At 41.0% G+C, this 25931-nt stretch overlaps 1 protein-coding gene across 2 annotated transcripts in view; it reads left to right on the plus strand.

The window, feature by feature from the left end:
* The window catches only part of marchf8 (membrane-associated ring finger (C3HC4) 8), a 75889-nt gene that overhangs the window by 15081 nt on the left and 34877 nt on the right, over positions 1-25931 (plus strand). For both annotated transcript variants that reach the window (XM_069692646.1, XM_069692644.1), the window contains exon 2: positions 3282-3478. In XM_069692646.1, coding sequence (XP_069548747.1) covers positions 3383-3478 — 96 coding nt within the window. In that variant the 5' untranslated portion in view covers positions 3282-3382. The remainder of the gene's footprint in view (positions 1-3281; positions 3479-25931) is intronic.

Raw genomic sequence — 25931 nt, forward strand, 5'->3', positions numbered from 1 at the left:
ATATGTGGCAAAAGCCTAATCCCAGCTGTCATTCCAACACATCTCTTGCCCCATTAGTGCAACCTCTCGGTCCAGAAAGACCTTAGGCTTGAAGCACAATGTCAATTAAGAGCGGGTTGGAGGACTTGTTGGTAACTGCAGCTGTTACTCTTTGTATGTATCGTAATGAGCTCGTTGGTGCAGCAGAAGTCTGTCTTGTGGCCACAGCAATGGATGTTATGGTTGGTTCATTGGACTGCCGCAGAAACTTTGCAGTGAACCGCAGCTCTGCAAATATATTGTCCACAAATACATGACACAGACCGTCTTGATTTATTTTGTTCATCCCTCTTGTTTACCTCAAAGTGTAGCTCAGGAAACGAGACAAAAAAGATCCGCTTTGTAATTAATGCAAATATTTGTGACTGAAGAACAGCAGGAGCTTTAATGATGCTTCCACGTGATGATTCCCTCAGACTGTAACTTTGTCCCTGACCCGCACTCATTTGCTGCAACTCGTTACCCACATGCACACACACCGTATGACCTTCTGCCCGTCAAAGTGACTTTCATTCCTAAGCCATAGCTCGCGAATTTACCTCATGGTCACATAATGGCTGATGACCCAGATAAACTTAGCAAAAGGGATTAAGTTACTTTCCTCTTCTTGAATTCAAGACACAAAATCCTCTTGACTTTTAACATAATCGAAACTGATGGCTTTGGAACGAAGGAAGGAAGGAAGGAAGGAAGGACGGCAGGCATGCAGACAAAATAGGGTTGAATGATTGATGACTGAATGGAAACAAGCCAAGCTCGGTTGCTATTCCTCATTTCCACTTTCCAAATGTGTTGACAGTGGAGCTTGCTTTTGCACATGCAAAATGGAGCTTCAGGTTTGTGTTGCACATCAGTCAAAAAAGATGCGTCATGTTTGCACCAGCATCTAAAGAAATCTACCATCCTGACCTATGATGTGATCGTGTTTTGATGGCGTTGGTGGAGAGCGCTGTCTGATGCAAGTCCTCAGTACACGATAGCTATTCAGCTAGGAAGAGGTCCGGTGACTGTGAATGTGTCGGCATGTGATTCAAATAGTTTATAGTCATCTAATCATTCAGTGACTCCTCATGACTGTTTGGAAACGTCTGCATTCATGAAGCGACTTCACCTGTCTACAAATACTATACGATGAGATTTGATCATCATACAACACCATTTTGTTCCAGCTGCAGAAATGTTAAAATATAAATTAAATATAAATGGAAAAAAAAGTAGAAAAAGTAATTAACACTTAACTATAATTACCCAATTTGGCTGTTACAAGCACTATAGAAATATGTTATAAATAGTTTATTACCATAATGCCATTGTAAATGTATTTAGGGATATTTTCAAGTGCTTATTAATGTGAACTGTATTTGATCAATTATAACTTCTCTGCAGACATATTTTATATCACTGTAGTTTGGGATGGGTAATATATTAATATTGTATAGATACCATGATAGGAGAAGAGGTATCGTCTTAGATTTTGGATATAGTGATATTGTGAAATGGCATAAATGTCATCTTGTCCTCATTTTAAAGGCTGCATCACAGTGAAGTAAAGAAATGCTCTGAAATGATCAAACTTTTCGAGCTGTTGTATTATTTGCATCCCTGATTTTTCCGCTGTGTCTACAGGACCAGTCTGTCATTTTTGAGCTTGCTGCAGAAATGTATCAATGGGTGCTGAGGTGGTTTGTGGTTGGTCTTTATTGACACATGATCCACACTATCTAGTGGCACCAAGCTGAGACTGCCAGCTGTTGTCCAAGAAGCTGATTCGACCGCTGACTGCGTTTGTGAGCTCATATGAGCTCTCCATCTCGATGAATACTTATCAGAGGCAGTGCAGTGATGAACTGAAGTGACAGCTCTGGCTGTGCTGGTCTGTTTCTGATCCGCTTCTCCTCAGCAAACCTGTGTGGCATTCTCAGTCCAAAGCCGACAGCAACACCGCCACCAACCCCCACCCTACTTGACATCAACGCTGGTTTCTGATTTCTGCCATTTTACTGACCTCCCATCTGTCCGCTTGCTTTTTGGTTTCTTAATCCTGTCATTTTCATACTGTGGAGCTTGAGGGTTTGCTTGGCAGACGGGCCTGCGTGCAAACACGCACACAAACACACATATACAGCCTAGTGGTGAGAAAGAGCTCAAGCTTAATTGCTGTCAGTGGCAGTACAGATGGCTGCATTAACTGAAGTTAAAACGACCCATTTGTAAAACCTGTTGTGTAACTTCCCAGGACATCCCCATACTCCTGCTGCTTTCATGGCTCGGTCCGTCTGAATCTCTCCAAGAATGACAGGGAACCACACTCACCTCTCTGCTGTGAAAATCATAGCTCTGAATCCAGGGATTTGGAAGAAAAGTGAATTCCTACACACTTCTGTAGTGATTCATTACTCACTTCTGTGCTAATTTATTACGCTCCGTGCTGGTGTTATGCTGAGACAAACATCTGCTCTCCTGTGGAAAATCATATGACTGCATGACTGTGCTTTGGGGGTTTAAGAATTACAAAGTTTCTTTAGAATTGTACTAATGGTCAGACAAGACAAAAGTTCATCAACCTGGTTTTGTCAAATGTTAAGGAATCCAAACTACAACAAACACAACATGGGTGTCTAAAAATGTACACATTATCAGTGATAATCAACAGTTGACCGTTGTAAAAAAAATATAAATGTTCTAGTTATACACATACATACTGCAGAAACATACAAATTAGGAAAGCAATTCTAAAAGGTATATGCATGCAATTTTAAATATCTAAAAATGTTTCTTCACATTTAATTTCATTCAACTTAGAAACATAATTTCAAACATTATTTCTTCTGGTCAACACACCTGAATAGTCAGCTGCTGGGTTTTCTAGCCTTGTCTCTACATTATATGGACATAAAGTTATGTTATCGTTAATTAATAAAAAAAAAAAAAAGAAAAGCTATGTCACTGATGAATAGACAGACTCTCAAGGTTGAGTCTGAAACGCTAAGAGCCGTCTTCCTCCAAATTGAATTTGAATCAATTTGGGAACAGAAAACGTCTGAGAAGAATCCTCGTTTACAGCAGAAGTCAGTCGAGTGATGAGCAGATCAGGCGAAAGCACGCTCGGGTGTTCAAAATGCAGCGCTACCACCTCTGGACAGACACTTCTAATTCGTATTGTGTATATTTGCATTTTAGCCCTTCAGCTTCAGCCAGATATTTTTTTTTGCAAATTTTGACGTGATGTGTGTCCTCTGCAGGGTGGTGCGGGCGAGGTGTCGCAGTTCAGACCATCATGCTCTTTGCTCTGGCAGTGGGACAGGAAGTGTGTGTGTGAGCGTCCCTGGTTGGCTCTGCTGGGATGAACATGCCACTGCACCAAATCTCTGTCATCCCCCGTGATGTCACCTCATCACGGGTGTCGGGAAGTGGAAAAGCTAAGGACAAGGATAAGCAGGTATGTGCTTCTCTTCAAGGATTTATTTAGTCTTAATTGTCATCTTTATGTGCCTATTGGACAGCAGGAATAAAGAAAACACACCATTTATGATGGTCGGCATTGATTTTTCCTCCCTCCAGAAAAAAAAGTGTTGTCGTTTTAAAGCATTTTACTGTAGCAAACACAGCCTCAGTTTGGTATTGTCACGGTTTTTGTTTTATCATTGTTTCAAGTGTTCTCATTTCAGCACCACATTAAGTCATACACCCATAACACACCCCAGGAAGAAATTCCAATGTTAAAATGTCATTATAATGTCTCTGCCTTTTTTTATTTATTGTGTCCTAGTTGTTAACTTAGTTTGACACAGTGAAATTTGTATTTCTAATAAACAACACAAGAAAAAAATGACCCAACCTGCTGAATGTCTTGCAGAAAAATTGGCAGAAATATCTACGTTGGCAAAACAAAAAAGGTTTTAATTCTAAATGAAAAGAGTGCAATATAAAGTATAATGCAGGGTGGATAATGGAGAAATGTATCCCAGGTGACCTGTCTGAGAACAATCAGAGTTAATCTTTTTCAATCTCAGCACAGCAGCATAAATTCTTCATTACAACAAGCAAATTATTTGTGGTCTACTTGTGGCTTGAGCTGAGATTTTTCATCTCATGAGCCTGGTCAAGGTCTGGGCGGTTTTTCCATTTGTGCCTAAAACCACCTGTAGGCCATCTATTTTTGCAGTTTAATGGTGGCACCACATGCAGGATTTATTCTTGGGGCTTTCTGAATTGGCTACTTCATATGTACAAAATGACTCAGTAACATCACCACCTTACTTCACACACTTTTATCTTTCTGCTTTTAAATTCATTTTTACAAGTGAAGATGATTTGAAGGTCCACTGAGAAGGATTTAAGGGGATCGTAATATTCAAGTTTTCATCAGTGTATAATCACCTGAAATGAAGAATTGATGGGTTTTTGTTGGCCTACAATGAATCTTTTATATCTACAAAGGGAGTGGATCCTCTTCCATTGAGCCCGCCATGTTGCACTGCCAAGTTTCTACAGTAGCCCTGCAGGGACAAACCAAACACTGACTTTAAAGAGGGCCTTTTGCGTTTTTCGCATGTTTCGCAGCCTCCGTAGATTCTCTGGCTCGAAGGGAATGGGGAGGCGAGAGGTGTTTAGTTGGTTGTAATGTGCAACCTAACTGATAAATGGCACTAAATTGTACACACTTCTCTTTGAAGCATTCCCAAAGAAGTCTCTTTTCTGATAACGCCAAAGATTTAGCAAAATAAAGGCCTCAACCAATCTGCTTTATACAAGAGGATTAGTGCCACATCTGAAAAGTCTATCCAATTTGATGATTTTGACTTTATTTTCTGAATTCTGACTTTTCTCAGAAACCACAGATTACTCCTGGCTGTGCTTAAACTCTTAACATTTAGATGTCCGAATGAGTTATCAGGGCTGTGGCTGTTATCACATTTGATTTATCAGTAATAAAAAAGAAAGCCAAATGTATCATCGTGACTAAATTCACTCTCACATGAAATCTCAATTAATCTTTCTTTTCTTTTCCTTCTTTCTCTTTCTGTACTTTATCACCATCCGACACCTCAATGAAGTGCTCTCAGAGAGCAGTTGCTTTTTTGAGCTGGAGAACAAAGCGAGGTGCTAAGACAATATGTGCGTGGCCTGCTCTTTCTCCTCGGCCTCATCACATCACAATAGAGCTTCGCTAAGTGCAGCAGCACAGGTGTTCTTAAGAGGCTGCTTCATGCTGCCGTGTTTTCAGCCTCCCGGCTGTTCAAATGAGCTTTAAAACGGCACATGTATGTATGATTCATTTGTTAGCCCAATCTGTATTCACTAAGTGTTCAGAACCATGACAGGAGTGAAAGTGAACTGGGATTCATTCCAAAACTGTTTTCATATCATGCTATTAGTTAACTAAAGGAGAAAATTTGTGGAGGTTGGATACCTTTTTGTCAAGTGCATGGTTAACATGATTAAGGGGTTTAAACCCTGAGAGCAGTTGTAGGAAGGTTACCTCAGTTTGTCGGGTAAGCTTTTGAGTGTCTGGGGGGCGCTTGGTCTCCCTGCCGCCATGTTTGCTAACAGTGTAAAGGTCTGACCCTGCGTCTCTGCTCAGCATCACACTCTCCCTCTCCCTATCTCCTGCTGGCTTAGCCTCCCTTTCTTCCCTTCTGAGGAATAAGTGGATGAACGGCAGCCTGTCCTCCCTGTGGAACCATCAGCACAGTGGAGAAAGGAGAAAGTGAGTGTAGGAAAATAAAAGGGAGAAAAACGGCAAGCGTTTCCTTTGAATGCTGATCAGCTTGAGGGTCCTGGAGGTGTGCGTGTGTGCCCAGAGTTTAGTCACAGAGAGCAGGCCCATCTGGCCCTCTTAGACAACACAACTGGTCTTTTTAGCGCCTCAAGGAAAGAAAAAAAAAAAAAAAAAAAAAAAGGCAGAACTTTCCTCTACTTAAAATTCAGAGTTAGTCAGCTGCTCCTTCGGAGAGCCACACATCTTTAACTGTTGCTGGCCCCTATTTGGCCTCTCCTCCAGCCCCACTCCAGTTCATTTGTCTTCTTCGAAATCCTCTTTGGATTTGTGCTTGTAGGCACTTTGTCCGTGCACTGGGGTCCTCCACTTGAGAACTCAGGTTTGGGTAGATATATTAAAGTTAAAAAAATATTTTAAAAGCAGCATCAAACGACTTTGAGAGCAAAAGGTTTTTTTCCCAGGAAAAAAAAGAAAAAGTTCCCAGACAGTTCTCAGCCATTGCGAATAATACGGTCAGATTTATTTGAGTCTGGGTTTTTTGATAAGGCGTGCAGCGAATGGATTATGCATAAGTTGACAATAAAGCAAGCTCTGGCACAGGTTGGCAGGTAGGGAAGGAGAAAAACTAAACTGACTTTGCCATTTGAAATTTGTAAGTCTTGCGGGAAATGCATAGTGAGCTGTCAGTGTTTGTTGATTATCATTTCTCTTGAACCGCATCTGCAATGTCACTTACTGTTGTATTTACATGAGCAGCATATGAGTATTTCTATTGAATTGAGAAACATAGCAAATCTTCATTGGATGCAGCTGTCACGTTCCTTTTCCCGGTAACACACAAACACACGAGACCTCGCTCACACCGGTATTATACTTGGCTGTAGATGTCTGTAACTCTGCGCACACACTGAACACTGATAGTCTATACCTGCCCTTTTGATGCAGCATGTATTTTTTTTATGAAAGCGGAGAGAGCGCTGGAGGCTTTGTCCTTCAATAAGTGTGTGTCGGAGTCAAGGACAGAGAAGACTGCCTGTTTCTCTTTTGATGTTTGGCAGTTTGATAACAGAGGTCCTGGGCACTCATGGAGCATCGCTGGGCTTTGTAGAGATCAAGATCAAAAAACTGACCGCCACAGCAAAAAGTTTTCAACGCAGCCTGCAGGGGAGACGGGGACTGTTTAATGTGTCCGTCTATTCGGACCTAATGATGCACTTCAATTATCGTGCCGTTATTGTTTTTTGTACCCCCCCCCCCCCCACCCACCCAACTTCGTACGATTTGTCCACCACTTAAAACATTCCTCTTGCAATTTTGGTGTAGTTGAAGCATTTTAGCTGAGATGGCAGCCAGTAACCTGTTTACACCCAGTACTACTTTATCTGTCAAACATTGTTAAAAAAAATACCTTTCGATTTAAATTCTACAAATGTGGTTAAAAAATACTTGAAAATATGTTTCTCAGCCCTGAGGCAGAGAAACATATTCCAAACATTTGGTTGATCAAAACTGTCCAAATCAGTCCCTTCCAGATTGCCGCGCCCAGGGGCTTGCAAATGGAAATACCTTGATAATTACCCAGAAAGCCTTGGAGCTGGGGAAACTAGGCGCAAAATGCAGAATTATCAGGAGAAGGAGTGTTTACATGTTATGTGACTCGAGTATATCAGGAGTAAACTCACGGTGGTCACATCTAGTTGGAAACAGCTTCGGGTAACAACAGGATGTGAGCAGTTAAATATGTACTTTAAAGGTGTGAGTAAAAATAAATTTGGTTGCTAACTATATTTGTGTTTTCTTAGGGATATACGCTGGTGCACAAATTATCTCCCTCTGAGACACACACACACACACACACACACAAAATATTTCACCCTTTACTGTACTCGTGTGTTAATCCAGTTGACACTCAGGTTACACAAATTAAGAAGTGTGCACATAATCTCTCTCTCTCTCTCTCTCTCTCTCTCTCTCTCTCTCTCTCTCTCACTCACTCACACACACACACACACACACACACACACACACACACACACACACACACACACACACACACACACACACACACACACACACACACACACACACACACACACACACACACACACACACACGTATAAACATACATTCTAAGGCCAACCAGGTGCTTCAGTCAGTGCATGAAGCCGGATTTGGAGAGGGAAGATAACACAGGCAAAATAGGATTCTCTGTATTCTGGCAGCAGTTTTCATAAAAGTATGAATGTTGAGTGTCAACAAAATAACCTGCTTTACATATAACACCCAAGAAATTCAGAACAAATGTACAAACTCTGCATTCATCCTGTCTTTAGCCATTAATATACTGACTGAGGACTGAATATAGTTGTTAATTAGCATTTAGAGATCATTTTAATGCCCATATCTGTCTATTTAATGTCAAACATAGTGAAAATGCCTGTCACAAGTTCACCAAGTAACATTTGCATCTTGCATGCTTTGTCTGATCAATGTTCCAAACCCAAAGCCATTCAAAATCAAGCAATTATCACATTTAAGATAAAACCACTAAATATTTGGCATCTCTGTGCCAGACTATTTGATTAATAAATTACTCATCATTTTAGCACCAACATGCAGGATTACCTACTCGCATCATATTTACTGCAGTCTATAAAGCTGTTTTTAGTTGTGGTTGATTTTCTGCCTCTTGTACCATCCTGTCTCAGCATTTGAGTCTTTCTCTGGAAGCAGACATTCGAGGACATGTACTCGAAATGCAGGTACACGCATACGCATGCAGGCAGCTGGTGTTGTTAGTCCGCCCGTCTGTGCAGGATTTGCGCGAGTCTCCCAGAGGCCCCGGCTGCGCTGAGCCACTTGAGGTTGAAGTGCTAAAATACATAATTAAATGTGGAAGAGCTGACATGACAGCCAGGCCTTGGAGGGTCTTGACTGCCTTGAGGAAGGACTTTGCTTCACCTTGTTCAAGTTTTCATTTCATTAGCGACTGTGATGGCGCCACAGGTTATTTTACTTTATTTGGGAAGCTGAGACACTCTGTGCTATATTAAGTTTTATATATGCAATTACAGTTGACCCAAAGCAGAGAAAATAGACTTTGAGAGGAATGGCAGGGAATAATTACAGCACCTTTAGCTGCTCTACTGTATATACTAGTAGACATGGCATATTGTTGTGCACTGATACAGAATCTAAAGAAGGTTTGCTTTGTCTCCAGTGTGAGGGGTTATGTCCTTTGCTGTGAGTATTTCAACTCATGGATTCGAGAGAGATGCTCTTACGAGAGAAAGAGACGTTCAGTGGAGACAATATCTTCTAATGAGCCCCTGCCCCACTGCCTTGCACCACCTCCACCCAGCACCCACCCACTCACAGACACACAAACACACACATCCAGTACAGGCACACTTTTTACAGCTCGAAATGAACACTTTACCATAAAATAAGAAGCAAATGGATATGTCTATAAATTAACCGGCTTTCAGATGTTATATTTGGAAAAACACATTTTCAAATGATAATCTCATTATTTAAATTTTTGTGGTCTGTTGTATAACCTAATCCGACAGATGTATAGTTGTATTAACCTTCTAACCTACAGGAATTTGTTCAGCTTATCACACACTGCTGGAACTGAATATGCACCCAAAACTCAGAAAAAGCCCTCAACTGTGAATTAGTCATGTGGCCAGATTAAAATTCAAGGGAACCAATTCATTTTTTTTTTTTTTTTTTTGCACAGTTACTAAGGTGCATTTCTCAGATTTTGAATTTCTCTGTTGTAGGAGTGACAATGGTTGTAGTGCACAGAGACACATGCGAAGAGCCAGCAGATAACTAGAGACAGACAGAGATGAATAAAAGCCCAGAAGAAGTTATTTCCAGGAGGGAGAAATGAAATCACCACATGAAAGGCTCAATCTGTTCACCCTCTCCTCTTTGAGACACTGTAGCCTCAGTCTCTGCTCTGTTTCCCATCCAGAGCCTTCTGTTGCTCTTCTGTTCAATGGAAGGTGTCTCCATCGGGTGTCTGAGGACGCCATTTAATTGCCTGTGACATGCTGACTTGACTCCTGTAACTCGCATGGCCCCAAAAATTCAGCCACATTCAGGTCTCTGTGCTCTCCCACAGTATTCAAATGAATCTTCCGTTGGAGACTCTGCACGTTTCCCTCGCTGCAGCGTGTTTTCTGGTTCGGCGGAGTCTGATACACAAAGGCTGCCTAATGTATGCTATTCATTCGGAGCCGTACACCCCAGGTGTATAATCAGAGTCTGATAGGACTCACAGCTCTGTCGGATTCCATTGTAGTGGCCAGTAAGTGGTGAGCACACAGGCTCATATTAAGTTTCTTGTGCATGAAATGAAAAATATAGTGGGCAGTCAGATATTTGCTTGTCCTTGTAAGATATGATATTGAGATTCCCAGTCATCTGTCATTTGATGGGTGAGGTGAATTTCATGAACTCCTGAAGGCGCATCGGTCTTTTACTGAGGCTGCATTTTATTTTTGTCCAATTCCTGCCTCCGTAAATGTCTTGATCTGTCTTTGTCCAAGTTCTCCTCCGCTCCCTCCTACCACCTCTTCTTTTTCATCGTCCTCCGTCATCCGCTCATGGTGTTATCCAGTGGAAGATTAGGGTAATCTCGCTGCCTATGGACTCACTACTGTGACCACATTGTGAACTCTTCCTTGTTGCTGTCTGTCTGTCTGAGAAGACGCACACCCCAACGCTGCAGATATGGATTCAAGTTTTCACTGGTGGGAAAAATACCATGACTGTTTATACTTTAATTCTGATGGCATGACCTATAGTGTCTACACATAGTCATCACCTCAGTCAACCAGTGCAAAGGACTTCTTTTGTGATGAAAACTGTCTTAGACCAAGACACTTCACCCGCATATTAAAAAGGACTTTGATCATGCAGCTATCGTAGCATGACGTTGATGCCTGTGTTTTTGAGTCAGGATGCCTTTAAATTTTAAGAAGACATTTACTGTACATCTAGTTCAATATAAATGGAATTATTTTGATCCCTTGACTTTTAGCACTGACCTCAGGATTCAAAGTATTAATTATTATCCCTGACTGCACAGAAAAATGCTTTGGATCCACAGCTGTACGAGCAAGGCAGGTCAAAGTGGAAGCAGAGAGCAAATTGTTTTTGGTTAACCTTCTCCGACTGACTTCATTTTTATGATATCCCCATGTTCTTACATGTCAGCATTTAAAGTGATGGGTACAATATTATTTCATTGCTAGCGATGATGTCCAAAACTGTAAAAATGAGACTCTAGTTGGAAAACAAAACTGCTCTGTTATCTGGAATGATGTGACCGTGGCGTTGCACCACTCTACTGAGCACTTTAAATGATCAAGATAGAACAAAGCATGTTTGATTTACTGTGTTTTTTTTGTAGGCTACAGTAGACATGTTTGCCGAAGAATAGAAACTATGAATGGCCAGAGTCAGTCTGGGAGACTGTAATAAGACCTGATCTAGTTTGCCTTTAATTTAAGGATATCTGCTATATTTAGCCCAGAATAATTCCAGGCCACGGATTAAATTGCAGCGTGTCTGTGTGGCTGTCATAGGTGGACATCCTCCCCATCTTCTGTCAGCAAGGGATATGTTATGAAAAGTTAAGGTGCAGCTAAAATCTCTGGGGTTTGGAACCGTTTTAAAATGGAAAATGAAAGCAATCCAAAACAACACATGCATATTCACACTGCTAGTGTATACAGAGTTGGTGTTTAAGAGCTGCTTTCATTAAAAGTAGTTTGATAAGGTACCAAAGAAGAAAGAAACAAAGACCACATTTAGTTCAGATCACTAAGGCAAAAAAACACAGCTGTTTTGTTTTCCTTCCTGGCATAACAAGCAGTACACAGAGTAAAACTAATTTTTGCCATGTTTGCCTGAAAATATCAAAGATCTTAAAGATCTCAACTTTTTTCAGCCAATTTAAAAGCAGACGCTCAATAAGCTGGATTGTGTTCCCTCCTGTTTTAAGTGTGTACAATGCAGTTGTGTGATGCACTGCAGGATAATATACAAAAATGCACAAGTAATATGCCCAGCCCAAACAGGCTTACAAGACACCATTGTTTAGGGAAAAAAAAATAGAACCAGAGCAACATCAATTTCAAATTATACTAAACGAAAAATATACCATCCTTTTTCCAAGTGTTAGAAACAAAGGTACCTCATTAAATTGGATCATTAATATTCAAAATAAACAACCATAGCATTCTGTCATCATCGGTGCACCAAAATAGATGTTCTTAACTCGTCGTGATATGGACAATACAGAAGAAAATGTGACTCATTCTCAACTCCTGCTATTGTCAGATAATATTAAAGGATTGAGGACATTTGTCACTATAATTTTCTGCATGGACTGTATATGTAAATTATACATAATTGAATACTTAAATCAATCATAAAACATTCCCTTCAAATAATCATCCTTGGGGATTATTATTTCAACCTGTACTAAATTGATCTTCATCATGTGGGAGTTAGCGCCTGCATTTAATAACCCTGTGAGATCAGTTCCTTAACACTGTCATACTGGAAGTGCCAAATATGCTTCAGAAATACATCTTTGATTAAAATGATGGACGTATTTGTTTCTAAATCAAAGGTGAGAGTCCACTCTCAAGAGCATTAAACAAATGGACGGATCTGCTACTTGTTTGCCGTTTACAGGAGGGGAGAATGTGCTCCTGTTATATTGGAAAGAAAGGCAGCATTCACATGCAGTTCCCAGAGGCAGAGTATAATACCAGATGTTTGTTACTTGGAAATGTCTACAGCTTGAAGCCCAGAGCACATTTTAAAATCTTCCAATCTACCTTCAGCAAGCGAAGTGTCTCAACATCTCATAGGACTCATTTAGGGAGATAAAATCTACTGTCTGCTGGTCGGCGTTGTCGTAGATGGTTCTTAGACACAGAGGGGTTTATGTAAATTGGGTTTAGTTTGAGACAAATGTTACCTTTTGACCCTGTAAAACAAAAACTTTTTTTTCCATTCATGCGCCGCTGGACCAGCACAAGACAAGGGAGTGAGTGATAAAGATAACGTGCAGTGAGAGATATGATGACATGTAACAGGGCATAAGCCACTCTTGAACCCATGAAATTGTGTGGACAGTTGTCATCTTCTCCCTCCTCAAACTGTGGAAAGTGGAGCTGCATGAACGCACTAGCTCTCGGTCATCTAATGAGGTTTTCACTGCACACTGCAGAGTGCAGAGGACTGCGGCCTGGCATTGACATTCACCTCCATCCTACCAAGAGGAGGAACTAAGTGTTGCTAGAGCACACTGAACAAGCACAGAGAGAGGAGCCAGGTGAGAGAATAAAAAGATAAGGTGAAAGAGCACAATTACGGTCTGTTGTAAACGGCATGAAGGAAGCGAGAGAGGAGCCCGTCGTTGCCGTAGAAACAGAGCAAAGACTGAATGAGCGTACTATTGGCAGGACTGAAGCAGCCGAGGCAGGATGTGGAGAAATAGTTTGCTGTTTACCAGAGACATGTCTCAGCTTTGCTTCTATCGGAGCTGTCGAAAGCTGTGTGCCAGGAGCGCTGTGGTTTCCCGCTTTGCAACTTCAATCAGGTTCAGGTAGTGGACCCTCCGAGGACCGATACCATCCGCCTTCTAAACCAGTGTCCCATATTGCAGATCTCAAGACCGTTTCAAGAGCAGCCAGAATCAGAAACACATCTTCTCTGTGAAATCGAGGTGAAGGCTATGTGTAAGAGCAGGAGCTGTGGATACTCGCTGTCAGTCCTCTGTCGGTTTAACTGATGTGTTTATTTGAACCCACGGCACCTACCGCGCAGGCCTAGGGAGGCTGGTGGCTACTCCAATATCTTTCGCCTCAGGTCATGCTGACAGCAATCAGGCTGTCTTTTTGAATGCTCGTATGCACAAACACTCTTTTTTTTTTTTTGCTTCCTTTGGTGCTATCTTCAGGGTCGTGGCCTCCCTCAGGCTTGCTAATAGATTATGATTGTGGTATGTGTGGAACAGGAAAATCTCAGTGCAATGAGACAAGACAAACATGGAGGACAAGCAGGCAGAGAGAATATGTCATCACTATGGAAACCACCTCCAAGAACTTTGCTGAGCCGCGACCTAAACCCGTGTTGTTTTTTTATGCTTTTACTCTGCGCCACTACACCACGTCTTTCATAAATTTACAAGGAACAGACCCGCCTCTAAACAGCCATCATCCAGTTTAAGGTTGTCACACTCAAATCGACTACGAATGCTTCTTCGGCACACACACTTGGAAGCGCACGCTGTTTATATTAGCAGTAATGTTCGGGAATGCTTTGTACACATGTGCCAGTTGTTTGTTTCTGTTGACTACCAAACAAGTTGGGGCCTTGCTTGCTGTCGTAGAGCCTCATGGAAAGACAGTCGGGGTCGTCGGGACGTTTATCTGAGAAAACATTCATCTCGTCATTCTGAGGTCGCTGTCACTTCATGCATGTTGAGCTATATCACAATCTTTAAAGCACATATATAATTATCTATAATGCCTGACGAGGTGAAGAGTCAGTTGCCTGTTGAGGACACACTTAAGACTTGTCTGTGTTGTGGTGTTTTTTTCTTTGTATTTTATATTTATTTTAAATTGTACGTTGTATACGAGTCCCTGGTGTGTTTCATGCTGTGCACCTGTCTCCTGGAAGTGTGCAGATCTTGGCAAGGAAAAAGGATTTTTCTCTTGGATTGGCAGCAAACCTGTTGAGTGGTATGTCGAGCATGAAGTGTGTGTGTGTGTGTGTGTGTGTGTGTGTGTGTGTGTGTGTGTGTGTGTGTGTGTGTGTGTGTGTGTGTGTGTGTGTGTGTGTGTGTGTGTGTGTGTGTGTGTGTGTGTGTGTGTGTGTGTGTGTGTGTGTGTCATTCAACTTGCACACATTCAGCTTTCATGTTGTTGGCTTTGTTTCTATGTGAAACTGCACGCTATGGGAGACAAAGACGTGATGACACAGGACTGTGGAAGGACAATCGTGTCTTAGTGGCTGCTGGAATAGGATCTGTTATGTTTCTCCTATTGACCACTTAGAGTACTCTTACTGAATACAAAACCTGAAGCCTGCTGTTGAGCTCTGTTACTCCACAGACCAAACAGCTGAAACTCTTAATGCAGCAAAATGACAGTTTGCATGAAGGAGGGAAATGTAAAAAATGTTGTTTCCATTAAAATAGTATTTATGTTCTTTGCTTCTGGACATTTGATATCCTATTTATTAGCTGATTCAAGTCATTCCTCCCTGCAGTGTCTCATAAATCCTAAATGGATTCTTCCGTATCTGAAATATCCAAAACAAGCTGGTTTATCCGAGTGTCATGAATTGATAATCACAGCTTAGTGTTTTTCTGCAAAATGGGAACAATGCATTTGAGTTTTTTGAGCTTGAAACAGGAACAGTGCCTGGTCACTTTAAGTTTGAGCACTAAAGTTATTCCTGTGTCTCTGTTTAACAGTGACTTATACTGCTGTTGACTCAGGGCTGAGATAAAGGAACAAGTTGCTCTCGAGCCTAGAAACTTTGAGGAAAGTGTGATGAAAGAGGGAGGGATGGAACAAGCCGAGGAGAAGCCAAAAGATGTCATCAGGAAAGTATCACCATCTGCTCCCTCTTTGAGAGCTGATTTTTGTCCCATTTTGTGTGGAAATGCTGTTCTTTACCAAACATATTTGCTTAAAGCCTACCGTATACCCAGATGGAGAGCTGACCAGACAAATATGGACAGGGTGGAGTCTGACTGGAGCTGTGATTGGAAGGAGGTTTGAGTAAGTGGAGAGATGGTGGAAAATGTAGATGAAACATTAAAGAGAAAGAAAATGTAGTGGAGGATGGGGAATAGCAAAATATGTTTCAGATGGCAGCAGCGGGAGATGGAAATGCAGAAGAAGACGAAGGCTGGCGTGTGGGCCGGCTGGGAGCGATGGGATTTTGACTTCATGCTTATCACTTCAAAAGAGCGACTGTAAAATGCAGTCTGCTCCTCTGCACACCATGCTCCATCTTTCTTCCTATCTCTCTCCTCCAACCCGAGGTGAAGTGGCTCATTTCAGCCTAATAGTTACGGTTTGATTCGCTGTGCAGTTTTCTTTGACACAGACAACCTCTGTCCCGGGGATCTTGCTCATTCAGCGCTGCATGTAAGCCTCGGCTCTACACTCCCCTCCACTTAATGTGAGCATCTGCGGTCAAGAAGTAAATTTTTTTAGTGTGACATTGCTGTTTACAGTTGAAAAAAACCCTCAATGGGTGGAAGGGGAGTTTGAATCAATCGAATGCGGGCCTTGTAAACACAGCATTGTGTTTTTTCAAATATGGCCCTGCTTTGTTTCACACCACGATGTGCCTCTTATCTAATTTAGCATCATTGTTCTGTCTTGTCGTGTCATAAAAATTATCTGAAGCGAGTCACGACAGCTTGCTGCGGCTCCGGCATGAGCCGCTCACGGCTGTGTCATATGACATCGAACAGTCCTGAGTAATACCGCAGGAGCATCGCCCATATGCAGCTGAACAGGGGCAAACATGTTGATGAGCTGTGGGCTAGTTAGAATGTGAAGCCAGAACCTTGTCGCTTGTCGATAAGAGATCGATAAGAAGGTGTAATTATGTGAGAGGCTACATTGACATCTCAGCTGTCTCAACTGAAGCTCAGTGAGAATATGATGTGGGATGTTTGAGATTTCTACAGCAGAGTTTGGACTGTCACGTCTCATTTGTCTCATGGAGAAAGAAACATGAGTCATCAGAAACCACAATACTGTAATTATGTTGAAATACCTCATTTACATTGCTCTGCACTTACTGCTCTTTTTTTTTTGATAGGTTATAATTCTCCTTATTGGTTTTGTGGAACAAACAGCTTAATTTGGCTGTAATTATAGGTCAAATAGAGACACTGTTCAATTGCTACACTTCTGCAAGTGTAAGTGCAATTAAACATAGGAGGACCTATGTACAACAGGTCAGGTTAATATAAAAAAATTTAAAAAAATCACCTTATGTACATAATATACACTCAAGTGTCCACTTTATTGCACTCTTGTACAACCTAAAGCTGTCCTAAAAGTTGTGTTGTCATAATTGCATTATACATTTTGGCATTGAGGCATTTATTAGTAGTGGTGCTGTGTTATATTAAAAAGTGTTTCTATCCTGCTGGCCCCCTCGTGTGTACACAAAATGAGAAACACCTCTTGATATAGTGTAGTCCAGTTCAACACCAGTTTTTAATTATGACCCCAGTAATAGAGGTATAACTGACTTAACACAAAAATTAAACATCAAAGAGATGATATGTCAGAGCTGTTTTATTGGAGGAATAAACTTTTCAACAGCAATGCATGATGTATAAACCTTTGCTACTTTAGATTTAAATTGATCAGTTCTGTTAAAAAAAAAATCCTCTTTTAAATACATTGAAAATGAGAACATAATTTGAACTCAAATTAACAAATATCTCGGTAGTGTGAAATTTACATATTTATTTCCACCAAAGTGTGACTAAATAATTTGGAAATTATTAGTAAACAATGCACCAAAAAGTTTTGGACTCACTTCTTTGACCCCTAGGAATGTTTTGTTTGAGGATATGTGCTGGACCATGTCAGCAGGGGGCAGTAAAGTAAACTGACGGTAGCTCTTTCACCCTCTCTTCTTGCAAGACCAGTTCACTCGAACCTGAATGTGCCTTTTGATGCAGTGACTCTCTTCTCGTTTTGGGTAATATTAATATGATGTATGGCTGGTTTTTAATGTCTATAACTCAGATTCAAGATAGATTTTTGTCTTCAATGTGTCTTTAATTTCTCCTCTAACTCTAAACATGAATCTAACTTGTCATTTTTTTTTAATTACAAGCAGTTGCAGCATTAAATCCAAAACAGTTTACCGCCTTGGTTTTGCCCTCTGGCTGAAATTTTGATCTTTTTAGTTTGAGCATTTTTAGGCATTCAAAATGCAAATGTACCTTTCAGTGAATTGCAGGCATGAGGCATGTGGGACAAACAGCCTTTAAATGCAAATTGCTGCTGCTGCTTGCTCTGGATCATATTTATCTGGAAGCCAGATGAGACTGGACCTTAAAATGGTGATTGGAGTTGGTGGGTGGGGGACAGATTCATTGCTCCTTCCTTCATCCATCATCAGTGTACAGCGGTGGGAGAGGAAGAGGGTGTGTAAATCCAAGGTTACTTGCCTCAGGACCTGTAGTGTTGAGAAGTGAGTACCCACTGGTGTACAGAACATCAAATAATGTAATGCTACAAACAAGCTGAGTTGGAAAGAAATGAAACTGTCTGAGGAGTTTCTGTTTACTGTAGTCTTTTGTTCATTGGCAAAATAGCACACCTCAGAAGATGCTCTTCTGATGGAACGATGTAAAGTAATTATTTATAGTTTCTCTTTGTGTAGTTTGCCTTTGTATGAAAAGCAGCATGCGTTTTTTTTTTTTTTTTCCTGTTTGATCAGAGGTAAAGCAGTTTGACTTTGTGCCATTTTAACACTGTATCACCATCCAACCTGGTTTAAATCGCTTTCAGAGTTTATTTTACCCTGGTGGCCGAGGGTGAAGGCAAGAGTAGAAGGTTTCGATGCAGGAGAGGTAGCTTTGTAAACCCAGGCGTGCTGCCAGCAGCCCCCTGTGGAGGACTTGCATCCTGCAGGGAAGCTGCGTACAACCCAGACATCCTGATCAGATCTTTGAAAGCAGTAAAAGTAAAAGTGCAGCTGTGGCTGAGGTGGAAATGATTGTTTTCTGACTGTGCATACATGTATAATACGCCAATCAGTGGATTTGCAATGCAGACTTCTCAACCTGCCTGAGGTCAGTAATGGGACGCCATCTGTTTAACAGCAGGTGTTAACTGATGATGTCATAGCAAGTGGATAAGACCCAGAAGGGAGCTAAGTGGGTACGCAGGAGGGGGATGTGTTTGTGGTTTTCAATATACAGAGGTCATTTCTGCAGTGATGCACACAGAGCAAGTTCAGCACAGATGACAGATTTAAAGGAAGATGGATGGAGGGCATCAATTATGTTCACAAAGCTTTTGAAAAATCAACCATTCTCTTTTCCTGCAAAGTCTGGGAAAATAAAAGGGAGAGCTGGCCTTAATAAAACTCTTCGAGCTCCTTTCTTATTTGAGAAAGTCGTGATCGCATATTTAATTTCTCTCAACAGGCTGCTATCTTTACAGGAGACAGGGTGAAAGTCGGACTTAGCCTGCCTATTGATTTCACTTCAAAGATTGCATACGGCTACTGTAATTACTGTCAGTAAGAAGAATTACCAAAACGTGTACAGTGGTGCTAATGCTGTTTTAAATGCGAGTGTCTGCGCTGGTGCTTCAGCCGTTTTTGTGCATCTGACCCCTGATCACACTAATTGTCTGATGCCGGAGACATTGGGCCAGCCAGGTCGAGAATTAAAAAGCCACGATGAGCTCTGCCATCGTGGCTTTGCGCTGCCGTCTGCATCCCAATAGGTTTTGATGACTCGTCTCATCGAGCGCACACGCATACATACGAGGAGTTGTAATGAAGCGAGTATGATTTCCGTCATACTTAGTCGCTGCTGCAACTTCAGAAGCATTTTGGATTCACTGTTCCACCCTGCTGAAAGTGTTGTGCAGGATCTATTTCTCTTGCCAATTTCTGCTGTTGTTCTGTAGCTCTTTATGGACCCAAATGCACTGCTGAAATACTTATCTCATTTAGAAGGTTATCACCAGCCACAGGTGCTGATGTGGATACTGATAGAGTTGATGCTCACATCTGCACGGTGAATGCTGCTGGTGCTTTTTTTTGTTGTTGTTGTTCCTTTTTTCAAGTTGCTGGCAGGCATTAAAGAAAACCATCGTGACTGCTTGATAGCACATGACTTTACCTTTTATTGTGTCATATACACGATGTACAGTGGCAACAAATATAAACCACTTGGAATCATCTGCTTTTATGTATACATTTCCTTTAAAATATGAACAGATCTTCATCTAAGTTGCCATTATCAACAAATATACAAATAATTTTATCGGTCTAGTCCATCTTGAATACATCGTTTAAACACTCGCAGCGTAATTTGTAAAAAGTATATGAACCTGTAGGATCATGACATCAGAAGATTGGCGTCACAAGTTAAAAAAAAAAAAACTGAGTCCAATCAATAAAACAAGATTGGAGGTGTATGTTAAAATTACTTTTACTCTTTACAAACTTAAAAAATTACACTCAGACATTTTCACACAAAGTTCCTTGCTGATGAATGGTGAACCATGCCTAAAAAAAAGGAGATCAGAAGACTTATGATGTAGATTTGTTGAATTGCATGAAGCTCGATATATGGATATCGTGCAGATTAACATTGAGATGAAAAAAGACCCCGGAGTAACAATATCTATGTTCATGAGTCCACAAATTGTGATGCAGGGTTACATGGACCGTGATGTCCATGAAGGGACGTCTCAGAGAAAACTACTGCTATCAAAAAACAAAAAATCACATCTGAAGTTTGCCAAAGAGTACTGATGCTTTGCAACACTACTGGGAAACGGCTTTTAGACTGATGGAACTAATTTTGCATAGACTTAAAGGCATAACAACATGAAGTGAAGTACGGTAGAGAGAGCATCATGACTTGGGGCTGCTTTGCTGCGCTTCGAGGGGACAATGAATCCGCAAGTGTATCAAGGTGTCTGACAAGATGATGTCAGGGTGGATGTCTGGCAGCTGAAGCTCGGTAGAAGCTCGGTTATTCATTAAGACAACGACACTCAAGATCAAAGTAATTCTAGTACAGAAGGACTTTGCCTTCTCTTGGAGTGTGTTTTGGAGTTTTTAGAAGTGCTTTCAAACAATATTTATTGGATAGCATGTCAAGGATGAGGGCAAAGTGGGAATTGTACATCAGGTGAACTGTCTCGCCTCTGATGAACAGTTTGCGTTTGAACAATTTAGGACTGTCACCCAACTGGTTGAGTGCATGACAGAGTCGCAAACCAAGGTAGTCTTTTGTAAGAGATCATACAGTATTAGTTTTATCTTCCTCACGTTCATATGATATACTTGACTATCTGTAAAGCTTCACTCCTGCATGGTTTCCCTATTCTAACAAAATAGGCCAAGGTCATTTGATCCCCTGGTCCTCCTGTCCTCACAAAATGTCACTGGGAAAGACGGTGAACCCTGAATCAGGCCAGCTCCTGTGTGTGTGTGTGTGTGTGTGTGTGTGTGTGTGTGTGTGTGTGTGTGTGTGTGTGTGTGTGTGTGTGTGTGTGTGTGTGTGTGTGTGTGTGTGTGTGTGTGTGTGTGTGTGTGTGTGTGTGTGTGTGTGTGTGTGTGTGTGTGTGTGTGTGTGTGTGTGTGCGTGCGTGCGTGCGTGCGTGCGTGTTTCAGTGAATGTGAGGTAAATTGAGAAACACAATAAATATTGTGAATTTCTCTGGATATAGGCCCAGTGGTGTAAATGTAGACATTTGTCACTTGCTGTCCTTGTTAATTAAACAAACATAAATACATTTCAGTGTTTACAGTTTGTAATTCACTTGCCTCCTCTCGGTGACACAGTGTTTGTCTCATCGTGATACTCAGACGTTTAATGCACAGTGATGAAACCCAAACCTATTTGTACTTCTGAATGTTGCAGCGGTTTATTAAATAATGAGTGAGTTTATTCATCTTAAGTGCTTAAACATGCTCAGCACTGTGGCCTTTAAATGAGATGCTTTTGTAAATATTGTCCTTTTGCCCATTTAGTTTTCATTAACAAATATTGTATTGTCCAGTTCAGTCACGCACAGTCTCGGCTTATTTGCATTGTCCTCCAGCTGCTGGCTCTGATAAGAAACTGTGACCCTGGCTATCATTTCTTCTATGTACAATGTGTTCTACGCTATAGCAGTGAGACAGTTATTGGTAATGGGCGTGGCATGTCGACTGATGTTTGCACGTTATACTCTGAGGGGTACAATTTGTAAAAAATGTTCCCCATAGGAGACAGAATCACTCCAGCTGAATCCTATTGAACATTCCTGACGTAAAAGTGGCAGCTCAGACTTGTTTGAGGTTCAAACTGTAGAGAATCCCCTAATGTGGTTGAGATTTTGGAACAAGTTCAGACATGTACCTGTTACTTCCAGCTCCAGACTCCAGAGCTAATATACAAATCATTTTTTTTTGTCAGATTAAGGTAAAAGTATTAAATACTTTACAGCCTTATTAACTGTGCATGATGTGAACACATTGTAAATGTAACATTGAAAACTCTTAAAAAAAAATAGATTTACTCTGGTCCCTCTACAGGGTATGATCACAAAATGATCTAATAATGCACATTTTAAATTCATAAAACTTTCGCAGCTAGTCCCTCTGACTGCCTGGGGTCCCGGAGCAGTTTCCAGTTTTGCGCTGTTAACAATCTAGCCTAATACATGTTGGTAACATTTGGGCTGGACTTTTGGTTGCTTTTAAAGCCACAACGATTAGTCGTTCACTGAATTGACAGAAAATTCACCACCTTCTAGTTAATAATCAATTAGTCATCTTGAGTCATTTTTTTAATGAGAAAAATGCTGCAATAATCAGACTCCCTCCAAATGTAATGTGGTCTTTTATAAATCTTTTGAATAACTTTTGGTTCTGGACAAAATAAAACTGCATGCTGTACTTTGGGTTTTGGGAAACACTGGTTAACGTTTTTCACCATTTTCGGACACTTCAAAGCTGAAACGGTGAATGAATAAATTGAGAAAATAGGTTTAGATGATAATGAAAATACTTATTTGTTGCCCTAATTATTCAGCGCAATTGGGGAATTTGGGAGAAAAACCTTTTGATGGCTGAAATGATTCATCAAAGTCTTCCAGATCTTGCCAAGGCAATAAATATTGTATGTACAGAGCACTTACAGATCAATAATTATTCAACTTATGACGGACCCCGTATAGAAAATGCAGAGAAACTGGAACTGAACATTTCTTTTAATTCGTGTCTTAAGCCCTGTAGCTTTTGTAACTTTTACATTGCTCCCACTTGTGTACACACGTATGCCTGAACTTTGTTTATGCTGTATTTTGTTTACTTACTGTCCTCAAACTTAGCGCCTCAGAGCACACCGCTATCGTTCTGCATTTAAAAATTGCAAAGAATTGCAAAAACTAAGATAATAATTAATGTTTGAATATAGTGCAGTTTGCTAGCAGCTTAATTCCAACACTCTTCACTAGTTTTCCTTAATGATTCATTTATTTGAAATGTTCCATGGGGGCTGGCCCCTCCCTCTTTAGTTGCTGTGTGTCACTTGGCCACCAGTTTGAATGTCACATGCTGAATTTTTAATGATACACACAGTAATTGGGCGCATGCGTACTGGCATGCTCCACAGTCCTGTCGCTGACATTACATTACATTACATTACATTTAGCTGACGCTTTTATCTACAGCGACTTACAACACACCGATGGTACACCATCGGGAGCAAATTTTTTTTTTTTTTTTTTTTTAGGGTTCAGTGTCTTGCTCAAGGACACTTAGGCATGTGGACAGGAGGAGCTGGGATCAAACCACCAACCTTCCGATTAGTGTGCAACCCACTCTGCCGACTGAGCTACAGGCTCCCTGACCTCGCAGCCTGGACGAAAATAGCCTTTGGAAGCGTGGCTCCCAGAAAGAGGTCACTTTAAAGCTGGCCCCCCCTCCGTCCAAGCGCACCGCTGACGATCATATGTGCTCACAGCATGGAGACACTATCAGCATATCTCAATTGGCTTTCAAAGGGCGACATAGATGTTCTCCGTTGGACGTCAAAATTGAAAAGATGACGGGAACGGGGGCAAGAGGACTGTGTGGGGAGAGCTGCAAATCAATAACGCTGCTACATTCAGCCACTTGTTTTTTTGGGCTGGTGAATTGATGGCTCTGTGCTTTGGCCGTGCTGCCGCAGTAACGGCCCACTTAATGTTAGCGCCTGTGTATTTCGGTCTGAAGATTATGTCCCGTGAATACACAAGGCTCAAAACAATCCTCTGCTGCATTATGCGGAGATATGTAAATGAAAAGCAGAGCTCCAGATCAAAGCATTGCATACGGTTACAGCAGATAAGTAGCAAAGGATCCCTGTGCAGTCATTCAACATTTTACAGAATATTAAACAAGCAAAAAAACTTGAAATCATTTCTGAAGAGTTTGTTTTTTCTCACAGACCATCTCTCCCTCTTGTCATTTCCCTCTCGTTCCCCTTGTCGTTTTCTCTTAATTGGAGGCAGATTTGATTGATGCAGCAAGCATACAAGTTGTAGTTATCAGTATGCATGACTGTATTTGAATATGAACTGAAAAGGCTATTACAGCCCAATTTCACACCCCGCGGGATATCTGACATGTTTCTCCCTCTGTAGAAATCAGACTGTCAAGAGTTCTCTTTCCGCTTTCTGTCCTTTCACATTTTGCCTTAAATTTCTGTCCTCACCCCTCCATCCAATGCTCTAATATGTCATAGCATCTTCACTCGGGTCTCTGACTCTCCATGGCAGCGCTTTCTTGCCTTAGACTTGATCAGCCATGGTCAGCGGGCGGCTGCTAAAAGCTTTTCTACATGGGGCTGCCAACCTCTCGCTCAGTAACTATACTTCAATAGGGTTTAATAAAAAGTATTTTTTTTTAAATGGAATATATCAGTATTCTGATATCAAGAAAATATGATATAAGACTCTATCGTCTTTTGATTATCATAATAAAATCTAATGGTGCATAATTGTTATCTTTTCCTGGTTTTAAAGGCTGCTTTAAAGTAAAATGATGTCATTTTCTAAACTTGCACGACTACAATAATGTTGCAATATTGACATTGAGGTATGTCACAAAAATACTTGGATATTTCATTTTTGTCCATATCATCCATCCCTAAAGTTAGTATCTGTCCCTGCTGTTTAATAAACTAAGCATGGAAGGAACAATAAAACATTCACATAGCTGCATCTAACCAGCCTCTCTGCCATTCAGTCACACAAGTCTCGCTGTCTGATTATGATGTTCGTTTGATCCCAGCTCTTCTACTTTGAGTGTCTCCACCTAAAATTGTCCTCAAGTGATTTTGTGGGTGAGATATTATTGAATTAGCAGGAGACTGAAGTCCTGAATCTTTGGTCCCTGTATTTCTGTCGTTGTCAGTAATTCTGCTGAATTATTTTAAATAAACACCTTTTTTGCATTAGATTGCAGGAAGCTGATTGGCTAAATTGGTTACACTGATGAGGCGATATTTCTGGTTCCTTGATAAGAGCTGGTAGAGAACAGGAACAAAAAGGAAACTATTTCCCCTAAAAATTATAATTTATAGCACAAAATATACAAAAAATATATTGTTTATTTTTTAATGAACCTTTTTTAATTTAATAATGCATTGGACCAAGGAAAGTGGCGACCTGGTGCCCTCTGTTGGTCTACTGCCCCTGCCTGTGCTTAATAGTTTCTGACAATCACAGAAGTGCTGTTCACTGTAGCCCACTTTTTCCTAAGCTTTACGTCAGAAAGCCTTGCAGTGTGGCTGTCCACCTGGGCTGCAAGAACATCAGCTTATTATGTTTTGTTAACGTGAAGGGGCTGTTAGCTGGCTGAGCGGCCAGAAAGCCACTCTTGCATCATCTTGCAGCTGGCAGTAAGAGCCTATTCTGACCTTGGTTCAACAATCTTTTCTTCTTTGTCCTGCTTTCTTCCCACGAGGTTCGATGGCTGAGTCATATCCTTTTTTCTTAAAACCTGCAATAATTAGTGTTGCTGGAGTGACAAGATTGGAGACATTGTGATGGTGTGCTGTAAGTGTGACGCATCATTTTCACCTTTAGAAACTGTGGTATTCTGTCAACGGATTCAGGAGATACTTAAATACAAACCTCCTCATGCAGTGAAATCATCATCTCTCTTGTTGCTTGCTGTTGCCTCATCATTTACATTAACTATTGCCTGTGTCTAGTTTCACAGTGTTTATTTATAAACTACAAACTGCTAGGATTTGTACTGGCTCTTATTTTGCTTATCAGGATTTTTTTTTATTCAAAAATGGTTTTTTTGGGGATGCATGGACCACATCTGCTATAAACTGCCCCTGTTAGGCATACTG

The sequence above is a fragment of the Brachyistius frenatus genome, unplaced genomic scaffold (assembly GCF_029030835.1).
Source record: "Brachyistius frenatus isolate BFR_SWC_R1_liver_20210118 unplaced genomic scaffold, ASM2903083v1 Contig_13, whole genome shotgun sequence".
Taxonomy (NCBI): Eukaryota; Metazoa; Chordata; class Actinopteri; family Embiotocidae; genus Brachyistius; species Brachyistius frenatus.